This window comes from Marmota monax, unplaced genomic scaffold (assembly GCF_021218885.2).
Source record: "Marmota monax isolate L192 unplaced genomic scaffold, Marmota_monax_Labrador192_F-V1.1 WCK01_AAM20220418_F8-fsc00064, whole genome shotgun sequence".
Taxonomy (NCBI): Eukaryota; Metazoa; Chordata; class Mammalia; order Rodentia; family Sciuridae; genus Marmota; species Marmota monax.
The window spans coordinates 10,095,555-10,110,451 of record NW_026694542.1 but is presented as its reverse complement, the minus strand read 5'-3'; the positions used below and the strand labels follow the sequence as shown (position 1 = coordinate 10,110,451).

Here is a 14,897-nt window from a genome sequence, read left to right as displayed (position 1 = left end):
TATATATATACCCAGCAAATAGGGAGGCTGAAGCAGGAGGATACCTTCAGGCCAGAAATTCCAGACCAGACGGTAACATAGTGAGATCCCCCATCATAAAAAACATTTTTTAAAGGAACTTATCAAAACAACACAATAAAACTACATCTATGTTATAAGCTGGCATATTATAGCAAGAATATATAGGCACAAAGTTATAAAATTTCTTTTTTTCTTTTTTTTTTTGCAGTACTGGGGATAAAGTCATAAAACTTTTTCCAATATTTCTTTCTTTCTGTACTAGGGAGTGAATGCAGGGATGCTTAACCACTGAGCCACATCCACAACCCCCCCTTTTTTTTTTTTTTTTTTTTTTTTTTTTTTTTTTTTAAAGAGAGAGTGAGAGACAGAGAGTAAAGAGAGAATTTTTTAATATTTATTTTTTAGTTATCGGCGGGCACAACACCTTTGCTTGTATGTGGTGCTGAGGATCGAACCCGGGCCGCACGCATGCCAGGCGAGCGCGCTACCGCTTGAGCCACATCCCCAGCCCAACCCCCCCTTTTTTAATATTTATTTTTTAGTTGTAGTTTGACACAATACCTTTATTTTATTTATTTATTTTTTATGTGGTGCTGAGGATTGAACTCAGGGCCTCACATGTGCTAGGTGAACACTCTACCACTGAGCCACTACTCTAGCACCCCAAGCCCTTTTTTGTGTTTTATTTAGAGACAGGGTCTCACTGAGTTGCTTAGGGCCTCACCATTGCTGAGACTGGCTTTGAACTCAAAATCCTCCTGTCTCAGCCTCCCAAGCCACTGGGATTACAGGAGTGTGTCACCACACCCAGCTCAACTTGTATTTATTTCTTAAAACTATGCTATTTCACAAGTAATAGAAAAGATGGGTAAGCTTTCTGTCCTTAAATTAAGCATCTAATACCAGATTTATAATATAACTGGTGTATGACTAAAACTGGCTTTTTATCCCCCACTGAATTTATTTGTTTGAATTTTATATGGATACAGACTGAAGAACCTTGATCTTATAAAAGACTTCAGAGTAAGCTTGGTTAGAGACTATACTATGAAGACTTAACCATCATAATTAACTGTGTACTTTGGATTCCTCCAAAATACTGGCATTTCCTAGGTAAGGATGTATAGTTGCTATCTGGGCTTGAAGTAGAAAATTACAATTTGAAATACATGTTTATGCCAAGGAGTCAGAGGAATATTCTAGTGCGAAATGTCCAGGACCCCACTGACAGTCATCCCTGAGTTTATCAATATTCAGAGAGAACCATGCTTCTTTTTTAAAAAATATTTATTTATTTTTTTTAGGTGTAGATGGACACAACACAATGCCTTTATTTTTATGTGGTACTGAGGATTGAACCCGGATCTGGCCCGTGCTAGGCAGAGCGCTCTACAGCTCAGCCACAATCCCAGCCCCTAGAACCACGCTTCTTGTATTAGCGTATCTATCAATTGCTCATCTTTTTGTTACATACTGCCATATAGAATTATACTTTTTAATATTTTTTAAAAACAGCTTAGGCAAATTATTAAATATATATATAATTGGAGTAAATAAATACTGCCATTTCCTCTTCAAAATGTGCCTGTTGGTGCAAAAAAAAATTACTTTTCCAATTGAATTGCCATTATAAAATGTCATATTGGGCAAGATGCAATGGCATATGTCTGTAATCCCAGCAATTTGGGATTGAACTTGCAGGAGGATTGCAAGTTCAAGGTCAGCCTGGGCAATTTAGCAAGACTTTAAGCAACTTAGCAAGACCCTGTCTCAAAATAAAAAAGACCTTTGGGATGTAGCTCAATGGTAAAGCACCCCTGGGTTCAATACCCAGTACTAAAAAAATGTCATATTAGAGAGAGTGAGTAGAAAGGGATTGCTGATAAATTACTGTTTTTCTATGAAAATTCTGTTCTCACTAAGGTAGTTTCCAATGACAATACCTCTTAGAAGAATTCTACAATTTTAAAATGGGAAGGCATATTATCAATTTTCTAGTCTAACTCTTTCATCTGACAGAATAAACTAAAGCCCTAGAGTTTAAATGAAATATTGAAGGTCAGATAATATGTTGACAAGATAACAGTGTTTTCTTCTTGTTCAGAACTTTATTTTGTTTTACTCTGATTATTTATTATTTATTTTTAAAAAATTCTAGTACTGAGGATTGAACCCAGAGATACTCTACCATATACTACTTCCCCAGCCCCTTTTTATTTTGAGACGGAGTCTTGCTAAATTGCTGAGACTGGCCTTGAATTTACAATCCTCATGCCTTAGCGTCCCAAGGCCCTGAGATTATAGGTGTGTGTCACCATACTTGGCATTATTATTTTTTAAGAGGTGGGAGTCTTACTTTGTTGCTCAGGCTGGCCCTGAACTCTTGGGCTCAAGCAATTCTCTTGCCTCAGCCTCCAGAACAGCTGAGATTACTGGAGTCACACGCAACTTTGTCCAGGATTTAAAATGCAAGTTTTCCATTTTAATTGTAACATACAGTGTTTCAATTTTATTTCTCTTAAAAACATAGCAATTGAACACAATATTATTACAAAAACTATTAATATTTCTCCTTTATTTTTAAGATAGAAAGGAAAATCAAATGTAGAACAATTATGTTGGACTTTTCAAAGAATAGACACTACAGATTGGGGAACCAATTCTATCTTAATGCCAAAATGAGTAAATGAGCTTATTCAATCCTAATTGAACAGGGAAATATGTTGACAGTTTCTTTTTTTTTTTTTTTTTCCCCAAAAAGGAAACATTCAACAATCAAAAACAAAACCACTCACTTTGGGGTAAGAGACTTTTCCTAAATAAGATAAGTACAGCCATTTTGTTTCAATAATTTATAAACAGGAATAAAGAATAAAAACTTTCTATCCATTTCAATTTTTAATTAAAAAGCTAGGGGCTCAGATGGCATGAAATAGGGAAGAAATAATAAATCTTAAAAACTCAAATGACAAATTTCTTCTAGCCAGAGAGTGAGACACGGGAAACCACACAACCCCAGATTGTGAAATCTGTAAAAACACTGATAAGACAGGCAACTTGAACTTGCTCTTGAACTTAAAAGGGAACGCCTGTTTATGGTGAAAGGAAAGAAGGTATTTCAGCTTCCTGTGCAGTAGCATTTAGACCTAAGGAAAGGCTACCCAGATGGATTTTTGAGCAGTTTTCCACTTTAATGAGTCTACATTTCAACTTTCTGTATTCTCACCATGCTCTCTTTTTTTTTTTTTTTTTTTTTTTTTTAATATTTATTTATTTATTTTAGTTTTTGGCGGACACAACATCTTTGTTTGTATGTGGTGCTGAGGATCGAACCCGGGCCGCAGGCACACCAGGCGAGCACGCTACCGCTTGAGCCACATCCCCAACCCTCTCACCATGCTCTCTCTACAGCTCAAACGCATACAGCATCTGCCAGCCATGCCCATGAATTCCTGATGTCCCAGTGAGTGCCTCTGCCTCTGCCTTTGCCTCACAAAGCCCCTTGTTTGCCAGGGGTTAACCATGTCCGGAAGGCTCTGGAAGAAGTCTGCTGGGCAGCAGGGCTGCTGTTGTTGATAAGAGGCCTCTTGTTGGACTGGAGACAGGAGCTGTGGGAAACCAGAAACAAAAAGGCTCAGATGGGAACAGCAGCAAAGGTCTCAACCACTGGTCAGACCAGGAAAAGGATTTGGAGTTCCTCCCTCCTCCCTGCCAGATTCCACAGCTGGGAAAAATGGACATCTCCCCCCCACACAAACCCCACCCCAAGTAAATCCATTTGTTACCTTATCATCAAATAAGAACGAGTCATCAATGAATTAATTAATACAATTATGCCAGTGTGGTTGTAAACTACTCTGCTGGCACATAGAATCGTTTTACCTTTAATTGCCTGGAGAAAACGTACAACTTGGCTGCGCACCTAACTTGAAGAGGAAATTAGGAAAGGATAGTTCCTCCCTGCCATTCACGTCACTCCAGCCCATCCTATTTTAAAATCCTGTGCATTCTGGGTTTATTTTTAATTTCAAAAAACACATTTTAAATTAGGCTCTAAAGAAAGAAGCTTGTGTTTCTTATTCTTTTCAGAGCAGTCCAAGAAATGCTGCATCCGTGCATCTGAGAAATAAATAGGAAAACAAGCTCTCTTTTCATTTCATTTTTGAATCAATACCCAAAATAATGACCAGAAGCAAAAATCCACCGGTGCGTCAGCAAGCAGGATGCTCGGCCCTTCAGCTCCATTCTTCCCCTCTGAGCTGTTCTCTCGCAGGCTCCCGGCAGCAAATCCGGCTACTAGAGCAGATAGATAATGTAGGACAGAATGACCAAGCCTATGATGGCAAAGAACATCAGGATGAAAATATCCAGCATTGTGCAGTCCTAGGCCAAAAAGGCCTCTAGGTTTTGTGAAACGTGAGCTGTGAGCGCCAAGGTTGCGATCCGTGCAGAGAAATGGCTCCTCTTCCCTTGTTCCTGTCCCTTCCCCCTCCTGGGAACCTGAGACTAAGGGATGCTGTGGCTCCATCAGCAGTTTACACCCCCCCCCACACACACACACACCACAGTCAACCAATCACAAAGCCCGGGGGTGGGTGACCAGGGAACTGCTAGAATTAGACCAGGCAGAACTTAAGAGGCTCACTTTCTTCCCAGGAACCCAGACCCACTTTGTACAGAAATGTTAATTGCATTTAAATACATGGTATCTCTATGGAGTTTACCTGCTGGGGAGCCGGGAGGGGATAGGAACTTTATCCAGATCACCTGAGAATGGATTCTCCTGCTTCCTTTTTTCTCTCACATCTCTGGCAAATTATCTCAGAAAAATAATGGCTAGCAATGGGTGGTCCACTGACAAGTTCAGAAGGTCACCACAATGTGGATGGGACGTGGACAATGGTCTCATGTGAGTCTCAGATGGCATCCCTAGGGATGGAGCTAGCTTCTGAGTCCTACACTGTGGCAGATACTGCACTGCAAGGTTTAATTTCAACCTGCTTCAAGTCTTTTATGCACGGCTGGGAGCTTCCCTGATGTTGAATAGTCTAGTAGCAGCAGGGCTGAGACTCACACCAGGCTCACAGACTACAGAGTCCACACTCTCCTCCCCAGACTGGTTGCTACTGGTCTGGGCAGTCCTTGGACCCTGACTGCTCATCCCCATTTGTGGTGCATTTTATTCACATGGCTCCATTTACAGGATGAACACGGGTCTCTCCATCTATCCCTTCACTCCTGTGCCATTGTCACCGCTTTGTTTTCTCTTCAAAGCTCAACATGGTGTTATCCACAGAGAGGACACTGAAAAATTCTCAGGCTCATCCCTACGTAATAAGTGTCTAGAAAAGCAAATTCAAGTCATTTCTTCTGAAGGAAAAAGGATTAATGTATTATTATTGTTGTTGTTATTGTTTATCTTGGTACTGGAGATTGATCTCAGGGGTATTCGACCACTGAACCACATCCCCAGCCCTACTTTGTATTTTATTTAGAAACAGGGTCTCACTGAGTTGCTCAGCACCTTGCTTTTGCTGAAGCTGGCTTTAAACTCATGATCTTCCTGTCTCAGCCAGTTATGACTTTTGTTGCTTTATGCCTTTTTATAACTTGATTTCCTATTAAAGTGTCCCTGGGATATCTCTGAGGCCTACTCTCCAATTTTTCAAAAAATTTGGGGGTTAAGACATTGGTAACCCCCCTCAGGAACTTAGGCTGCTTCCAAAAGGGGGTCTATTCCCATCTGGGGATGGATCTAGAAACTCCTCCTTGGAGGAGTTTGGCCCATCCCCAGGAGGCAGAGCACAGAGCCTCTGTGAGGATGAAAACAGCACTGATGCCCTCCAAAACCTACAGCCTCCTTCATTCACTCTGAAGGTAAAACCTCCGGGGGAAGAACCAGGGGAGGGGGCACTGCAGCTGTGCAGAGGGATCCAGCCAACAAACCAGATTTCCCAACTCATTTCCTCCTACTGGGAATGTATTAGGCAGCTACCTCATTTAGGGATGAGTATCAGTATTGCCTTTAATTGTAGCTCATGGGACAGGGGCACAGGGTTCACCACCAGAGGCTGTGTGAGACCCAGCATCCCATCAAAGTAGTTACTTCCTTTACAGGCTCTAAGGAAGATCAAAGGAGAACATGCTAAAAATCACCTTCCTATGGCTCTGAGAAGAGGGCCTTGAGATGCCAGGCCACCTTAGTTTTATCCCAAGTCTTGTACCACCATGAGACAACCTCTGTCATTTTACTCTTCAAACATATGCTGAGGTCTTACCACCTCCTAGAACTAGAATTGCTCCAGGGCTCATTTGTTAGTTCAGTATTTGTTGAGCAGCTCCATGCGGGACCCTGGACTGGTACCAGGGATTGAAAGATGAATTTGACCCATTATCTGCCAGGAGGGGCACTGGCTGGTGGGGAGACAGTCATCACTAAGGAAGCTGGACAGTATGAGGAGGAAACCAAGAGCTCAGGCAGTGTCACCAAGTCAGGTAGAGAGGGATGAGTGGAAAAGCCAGGAGTAGGCTGGGAAGAAGGAAATTCTCCACAGCAGGAAGCAGATGCCAGAGCCCGGGTGGGTAGCAAACTGCCCCTTGGCTTCCAGATAGTCCTTCTCTCCCTACAGGCCAGCAGGAATCCCAGTGGGCACAGGGGCCAATGGCCCCAAGCTCATAGGACACACACACCAGCACCTCAGAGCCAAAGACGAAACCAAATCCGCAGGTAAAAATTATACTTTTATTTGAGTCACCAGGAGAAAGTTTCACTTTTGTGGTTCAAGTCAAATGTTCAGAATCACAACAGGCCAGAAAGATTTGATCCCAAGCACAAGCCCATGAGGGAGGGGACCAAATAGACCCAAAAGACAACAACCCCATATAAAAAGATGAGTGACTGGTTTCACACACACGCACGCATACACACACACATACAAACAGATGAAATGCTTGGACAGGCGAATTTCACAGGGTCACTTGTTTCTTTTTAAATACGGGTTTGTGGGGTGGTGTTTTGTTTTTTTTCCAGCTATTAAAAAAAGGCCCAAAAGTGCATGTGTGAAGGGGAAAAGGCAGAAATGAAGCAATAAAGGAGTTTTCCCTGGAGGGATGGGGCGGGGGAGGCAGGAAGCACTGTTGGAAGAATCCACACTTCCCACGGTGGGCTTTTGGGCACGGTAGGATTGGTCCACAAAACTGATGTTCCCAGGTATTATCTTTCCTGGGTTAGACTGGCTACAAGACCTCTATGAAGGTCAAAGATCAGGGGCTCAACGCAGCCCTTGGGGTTCTGTGCTCTTCTAAGGGTGGAAGGTTCTGGGAAGGAACATAGGCTCCAGCTACTCTGGGTCCCCTCAGCACCAGTGTGAGAGTACCTCCTCTCTCGGGGGGTGTGTGAGAAAGCATCCCCTATTTTTAGGACTTCAGATGGGAAGAATAGGAGCTGGCTTGCCTTGTTTTGGAAGTCCAGCTAAGTGAAATAGGCTGCTGACTCCTCTTGGGGTGGCACCCCCTCCCAACCACAGTCCCTGCAACAGGATGTGTCCCTGACCTCTGGTCCCCAGATCCACATTGTGCTTTGAAATCAAGAGAAAACAGAGTGGATCAGCACCACCCCCAAGGCTGCTCCCCAATATTTTTCCTCTGTCCAGCTTGTCCCCAAGTGGCCCAAGAGGACATTCCACCTGCCCTTACCTAAATGAGACAGAAAGGAAAAGGAACGGATCAGGCAGGGGCTCCTTCCAGCTGCTTGTCAACCTCTGATCTGGACTACATGTTCCCAAATCAAATGTGAGCCACTGACAGGACACTCATGCAGACCCGATTGCTTAATAGGCTACCCTCCTGGGGTCCTCGCCCTCACCTGCAAGGCTCAAGTGTGCAATGGGGCAGGATGCCACCTGAGGGGGCTGGGGGTGTGGCTCAGTGGTAAAGCACTTGCCAAGCATTTAAGAAGCCCTGGGTTCCATCCCAGCCCTGGGGGGGGGGGGAAGTCAGCTGCAGGGCCTGATCAGACTAAGAGTCACGATGGGGGGAGGGGGAGAGACACAGAGAGGTAACAAGAAAACCCAGAGATGAATAAAGCCAGGGGAGGGGTATCCCAGCCCTCACCCAGAGAAGGAACTTTGATGTAGCACCGTCTTGCCCTTCCTCCTCCCAGAGCCTGTGCTTCCAGTTTTGGAGCCCTAGGACCCTCTGTTGCTTCCAGTAGACACAAGAGGGAGGCTTGAGGGGAGACTGCGGCACCACAGTGAGTGACCAAGAACCTTCTGGTGCCCTACTCAGCAGCCCCAGGCACAGGGAGAGAAGAGGCCCACACCAAGTCTTCCCCTTCCTCAATCCAGCAGACAACAGGCCCAGCAGCAGCCCCCAACCCCACAACCACCCACACGGTTGCTCTGCACCCTGAAAAGGGGGCATGGAGTCTCCTCATCCAGATAGGAGGAAGGAGGGCTTCCACCCCAGAGAGAACCCAAAGAGCTTCTCTCCACCAGGGTCCTCCCTCTCACTGTCGGTTTAAGGAAAATACCAGGGCAGAGGGCTCTGCCCCCTCCCCCCTCTCTGTCTCTCTCTCACACACACACACACACACACACACGCAAACACGCACATATACCTTGCACACAAGCCCAGACACCAGCAGACATACACCTGGTTCCTCCTGTCACCCTTACATTTTCCTGTTACAGTTACCTGCACACACGCTCGCCTGGGTCCCAGCAAGCCAAGCTGTGGGGACAGAGCTGGCTTTGCACAGCTCCAGGCCCACTTGGCACAGAGCAGGACAGGGGAGGCTATGGGGGCCCCAGACCTCTACCCATGAGGAGGGAAGAGCATGGCTAACCCAGAGCCCAGGGGAGGTCTCCACGCCCTCAGCACAGCTTCCAGCCTGGGAGGCAAAGGAGTCCCTGGAGAATGGGGGTGGAAGTGGGGTAAAAGGGAATGCCCTGCTCCCCTCCTTCCTGCGGCTTCCCCTAAAGCTAAGAAAGGCAAGAACTTCACCCAAGCTGTGCTTCCTGGGGGCTCTTGGTCTGCCTGCCCCCCCAGGTGTGGGGGTCACAGTGCAGGGAGTACATGGGGAGGCAGAGGGGAGGGAGGGAGGTCCCTTGGTGAGTTAGCAGCCCCCACATTGAGAGAGGGGTAAAGCCCCCATCCTGGTCCCATGCACAGCGGAGCCCCACCCCACCCCAGGGATGTATAGAGTCCTGCCTGGGGGTCCTGGGCATGTGGGGCTCACCTGGCACTGGAATGTCTGGGTGTGTGAGGAGCTGGGCAGGGGGTGTCCGAGGGGTCAGAAGAGGGGAGGCTAAGCTGCGGGCCACAGAGGTCTCTGGTTCCAGCCCGCCCAGCCCGTGGGCCTTGCCCTCCCCCAGAGTGGCCATGCCTGTTCCATCCAGAGAGAAACCAGGAAGTCAGTCAAGGGGAAACCTGCCAGAGGAAGGAGCCCGCGAAAGTGGCAGAACAAGGCTTCAGTTGGCAAAAAGAAAAAAAAAAAGCTGGAGGAGGGATGGGAATAAACAAGCCGTTGCAGATCTTAAGAAACAGAGACACTGAAGGGTGGATGGGTCACGCCCCGGGACGGATGCGATGTCATGGAATGCACTGAAGACTGGGTGGGGAGGGCACCGCGGGGCTCAGATGGCCTCCACGTAGTTGGCCGGCAGCATCCCCGTGTCGCCGGTGCGCTCCACGGTCCCATACATCCAGCCGTCATCGATCTGCTGCACGTTGACGATGGTGTCCCCATCCTGGAAGGAGACCTCATCCTCGTCGGCAGCGCTGTAGTCGTACACCGCACGGTACCGCTTCTGGGGGTAAGGGTGCACAGTCAGCCCGGCCCGGCCAGCGGGCTCTCGCCCCGGTTTCTTTCTTTTTTGCTGGGACTAGAACCCAGGGCTCGCAAATGCCCGGGGAGCGCTCCACCCTGAGCTTGCTCCTGACAGCTGTACCTCCAAGTGATTCTCCAGGACTCCTGAGCACACCCAAGAAAGCAGTGACCCAAGAGATGGAGGACCTGGGCTGTGATCTGCCATCATTTTTCTTGTGTCTCACATTCTGAAAGTCCCCCCCCACCCCGGCCCGCTTTTTTTTTTTTTTTTTTAATTTTTTTAGGGGCTGGGGTTGTGGCTCAGTGGTAGAGCGTTCATCTCCCATGTGCGAGGCCCTGGGTTCGATCCTCAGCACCACATAAAAAAATAAATAAGTAAAATAAGGTATTGTGTCCAACTACAACTAAAAAATAAATATTAAAAAAAATTTTTTTTAATGTGGTGCTGAGGATCGAACCCGGAGCCCCAGGCCAGTACTCTAATGCTGAGCCACGACCCCAGCCCCTGAGTTCCTGCCCTTTATGGATGTACTTGGCACTGACTAAAGGCCAGGCACAGGGCAGGCTGGGGATACATTCACACACCTCGCCTCCCCCACCAGGGATGCAGGAAGGTTTCACAGGCAAGATGTGGAGATTGTGTTTAAAAATGTGACCATAAATTAAAAATAAAATAAAATGTGATGATGGCTATTCACTACTATTTGGATTATTATAAGCACCAATGGTTTCCTTTTGACGCCATGACTAGACTGGTTTTATTCCCAAGTTGGGGACAAAAACCTTTCCTTGAGGGAAAAATCTTGAGTGGTCATGAATGTGTATCAGGCTCCACCTTCCAAGCCTCAGTCACAACCTGTGTAAACCCCATCATAGATGGTCTATCGGTGGTAGATGGCCATCTAAATTCCTTGATTCTCACTGTACCCTGTCCAGGGGCTTCAAAAAACAAAGTTTGAAATCTATAACCCCGCAGGATTAGAGGCCACACCCTTCACAAAGTGACCTGGACTCTCTTATCACTAACTCTACCTCTATCTCAGGCCAAAGTTGCTGCCATCTAAGATCATGTCCTGCAACTGCCTCCCAACTTGCCTCTCTGCTTCACCCTCAGTGCTCGACTGCCGACTTCCCATATAGGCGCCACCGCGATCTTTTAAAAGCATTATGTCAGGCCAGGACTGGTGGCAGGTGCCTATAGTCCCAGATCCTTGGGAGGCTGAGGCAGGAGGACTGCTTGAGCCCAGGAGTTTGAGGCCAGCCTGGACAACACAGCAAGACCTTGTCTCAAAAAGTAAAAAAAGGGTAGCTGGGGGTGGTGATGCACCTCTATAATCCCAGTGGCTTAGGAGGCTGAGGCAGGAGGATCACAAGTTCAAAGTCAGCCTCAGCAATTTAGAAGACCCTATCTCAAAATAAAGGACTGGGGATGTGGCTCATAGGTAAGTGCCCCTGGGTTCAACTCCTAGAACTAAAAGTAAAAAGGACAAGCAAACCCCGTCAGTCTGCACAGACTGCCAGTCACCAAGGCCCTCCTGTGGCCTACGAGTACCTCTAGGTCTGACCTCACCTACCCTCCTCCTGTCTCTAATCACCTCGGCCCTCCTGCTGGCCCTTGAACTTCATAGGACAGTCCTACCTTGGGAACTTTGCACTTGCTGTTCTCTCTGTGCCGTTCACCCCTCCACTTTATTGAGGACTTTGCTCAAATGTCACTTTTTAATTTTTAGTTGTAGATGGACACAATACCTTTATTTTGTTTATTTAGTTTTTTTTATGTGGTGCTGGGGATCAAACCCAGTGCTTCATGCATGCTAGCCAAGTGCTCAACCACTAAGCCACAACCCCAGCCCTCAAATGTCACATCTTGACCCTGCTGCTCCCTGTCCCTTACCCAGCTGTCTATCTTCACAGCATATACCAGACAGTGATCTGGCCTGACATTATTTACCTACTTAGTGATTGCTTTCTTGCTGGAATATAAGCTCCTAGAGGGTGGGAAGGTGGTGGAATCACTCATGTCCTGTATCTGAAGGACTGGCTGGTCATCTGAAACCTTATCCTTCAGATGACCTCTTCCCAGCCCCCATAGCAATAACACATCCTTGTGTATGTCCAGGACAAGAGGCTCCTGGAAGTCACTTGAGACCCACCTGACATGGGACGGCATGGCAGAGCCCTTAGAGGCAGGGATTAGCTGAGCAGAAGGACATGGAGGGATCAACCCATGAGAAGCAGGACCCAGGTCTGGAAGGCCCCAAGCAGAAAGGTGCTTTGTGTGCACCCACGGAGCCAGAGCAGGGAAATGGCCAGGACAAGAGGAGTGACTTGGCTGACACACTAGGGCCAGGACCCAGGGCCCCAATCAGTCAGACCTGGCCCCGTCCACCGCACTTCCTCTCAGTGAGGCTGAGACCCCTGCTACCTACACAGGGTCAGAGGTCAGGAGAAGCCATGGCCTATGTCCAGGAGGCCCTTCCCAGGGGCGCCAGTCCCTCTGGGGGTCTGTCCACCTAGTCAGGGTTACTCACCCCGCCCCCGCCTGGGGCGCTGCGCTGTATGGAGACTGGGGCTGCAGGCTCCTTGTAGCCACCGTAGGCTGGAGTGGCCTGCTGCTGCTGGGGCTGCTGGTAGACTGGAAGGTGGGAGAGAGGACTCAGAAAGTGATCTGCGAGACCCAGCCCTTCCCAGGTCCCCTTGTGGGGACAATGTCACCGCCCCATCCCCAACCCCGCTCGCCCCCACCCCTCAGCTGCTCTGCCTGTGCAGGGATTCCCCAGCAGGGTCTGTGTGTCCTCTCAAGCTGGGGGCTGCCTTCCTGGTCCCCGGCCCAGCTCAGGCCTGACCCCAGCGCCATGGGTGCGACCTGGGGTTTGTGCCTATGTGTGCGCAAATGGCTCTCCTTCAGCCCCCTCCTGGCTCTTGGGCCTGGCTGCACAGGCCCACACCCACCAGGGGCGCTGGTCGGGACGTGGTGAGGCGGCTGCTGCTGCTCCTGAGGCCGCCGGTAGCTGCTGCTGTCCTGGGCGTCCCTGCGCTCTGGCTCCAGGCCCTCACCCCCACTGGGGCCCATGCGGCTCTTCTCAAACTCCTCATGGTACTTTATCTGCAAGGGGCAGAGGCACCAGGTGAGCGCTCCTGCAGCAGGAAGCCAGCCAGGATCCTGCTGCCACAGACCCTGAGAGGAGAGCGGAGCGCAGGCACGAGCCAGTGGTCCCAGTTGTTTGGGAGACTAAGGCAGCAGGATCACCTGAGCCCAGGAGTTCAAGGCCAGCCTGGGCAACATAGTGAGACCCCATCTCAACAAAGATCCTGGGCTGGGAGGCTCCCTGAGGACTCCAGGCAGGCAGAGCACATCTGCATGCATTTGGACACACCTGTAAAATAGGTCACTGGTGTCTAGCTTAGAAGCTGGAGATGTAAGAACAGGGTCGTGGAAGTGACAGCATCAGATGAATGTGAACGGTTATTTGTATGTGCCTGGGGCAGGGACTGGGCCTTCCCTGCTTCCATCCTGGTCAACAATAGCAGCCAACTCTGTTTATTGAGCTCTTACTATGTGCCAGGCACTGTGCTAGGTATTCTATGTTACAGGCTACTCTTCATCTGATCAGCACCTCACAGGAGTTTGTTGATCCCTTCTCGCCAAAAGGCTTCAACTGGAGACTGCTGCTGTTCACATGGTTTTATTTCACTCCTTTATTTAGTTATACTGGGGATCAAACCCAGGGCCTCCACACTCTAGGCAAGTGCTCAGCCATGATCTCCAGCTTCACACAGATTTTTTTTAACACAATCCTCAACGACACAAAAATATCATTTTGCAATATGGAAAGTGCAGTGTAAAACACACCCAAAACACGAACGGCAAAAGCAGGGAGACGCAGAAGCAGCAGACCAGGAGCGCTCGGGTTTTCTGGCCCCTCATGAGACACTCACCCACTCTGGAGACCCCGAGGGGAGAAGCTTGACCAAGGGGAGGTGCCGAGACCCAGACTTTGATCGCTCTGTGAGAGCTGGGCTGGCCTCAGGGTGGGGAGAAAGTGGGACAGAGAGTGACAGGTTGAACAGCCCACCCCCACTCCCCAGGGGAAACTCAGAAAGCAGGGAAAGCAGGACAGAGGGACAGCCAGAGAGAGGCACAAGCCCTCTCCCAGGGAGTCCTGGGCCCCGAATTCCCTGCAGGCCTTGGGCACCTGACTGGAGGCCGGCTCTCACTTCCTGCTCACCAGGACCCTGTCCTGCCTCTTCCTGTTCCTGGGAAATGATGGGAGTGGGGGAACAGGGCAAAGAGTCAGGCAAAGCCTGTTTCCTGGAGCAGAAGGGAAGGACCCGAGGTCCTGGGCCCTGAGTGTCCTGTCCAGGCCTGACCCATGCTGACGCAGTCCAGGGCCCCCTTTGGCTAGGCTTTCTCTGCTGGCTTCTCTCGCCTTTGGCATGAGTTGAGTCGAGGGCAAGAGCTGACACTTGGCGGGGCAGACCCCTGGGCCACTTCTACTGGCTAAAGAACTGTTATCTACTGCAGGCTGCGCCAAGAAGGCATGCGGGAGGGATCTGGTCTGGAGGCAGAAAGCAGCTCATTTAGGAGTTTGGGTCAGAACCAGCCCTTCCTTTCCCTGTCCCCTCCCTTCATGGCAAAGGAGGGAGCCACACCCGATTGGCAAAGCAAGCCAAGCCCTGTCCAATGCAGGCGCCACCTGTTTCCATCCATACCAACAACCTGCACGCCTGCAAGCTCTTCAGAGTTCACAAAAGCTCTTTGTACATCATCTTCCCTGACCCTGACAATGGTCACCCTAAAAAAAATAAGCTGGGGCTGGGGATGTGGCTCAAGTGGTAACGCGCTTGCCTGGCATGCATGGGGTGCTGGGTTCGATCCTCAGCACCGCATAAAAAAATAAAATAAAATAAAGATGTTGTATCCACCGAAAACTAAAAAATAAATATTAAAATAAAAAAAAATAAGCTGGATACAGATACTTTAGTTTCCATTTTACAGAAGAGGAAAATGAGGCTCAGAGACAAATGACTTCCAGAGATGGTGACA

General features: G+C 48.7%; 1 protein-coding gene and 2 long non-coding RNA genes across 4 annotated transcripts in view; 1 reads left to right on the top strand and 2 right to left on the bottom strand.

The window, feature by feature from the left end:
- The first annotated feature begins 537 nt into the window (after positions 1-537).
- On the top strand, positions 538-3,547 carry LOC124076459 (uncharacterized). The gene is made up of 3 exons (XR_006846359.2): positions 538-1,134; positions 2,783-2,822; positions 3,433-3,547. It is a non-coding gene; the product is annotated as an uncharacterized LOC124076459 (long non-coding RNA).
- LOC131423261 (uncharacterized) lies at positions 2,752-4,180 on the bottom strand. Its single transcript, XR_009224581.1, has 2 exons — positions 3,904-4,180; positions 2,752-3,629 (listed from the first exon to the last, which is right to left on the bottom strand). It is a non-coding gene; the product is annotated as an uncharacterized LOC131423261 (long non-coding RNA).
- A 2,563-nt stretch (positions 4,181-6,743) lies between these two features.
- Positions 6,744-14,897, bottom strand: part of Lasp1 (LIM and SH3 protein 1) — a 39,421-nt gene continuing 31,267 nt past the window's right edge. For both annotated transcript variants that reach the window (XM_046420378.2, XM_046420379.2), the window contains exons 5-7: positions 12,803-12,956; positions 12,382-12,485; positions 6,744-9,830 (exon numbers count right to left, since the gene is read on the bottom strand). In XM_046420378.2, the coding sequence (XP_046276334.1) occupies positions 9,657-9,830; positions 12,382-12,485; positions 12,803-12,956 (432 nt within the window). In that variant the 3' untranslated portion in view covers positions 6,744-9,656. The remainder of the gene's footprint in view (positions 9,831-12,381; positions 12,486-12,802; positions 12,957-14,897) is intronic.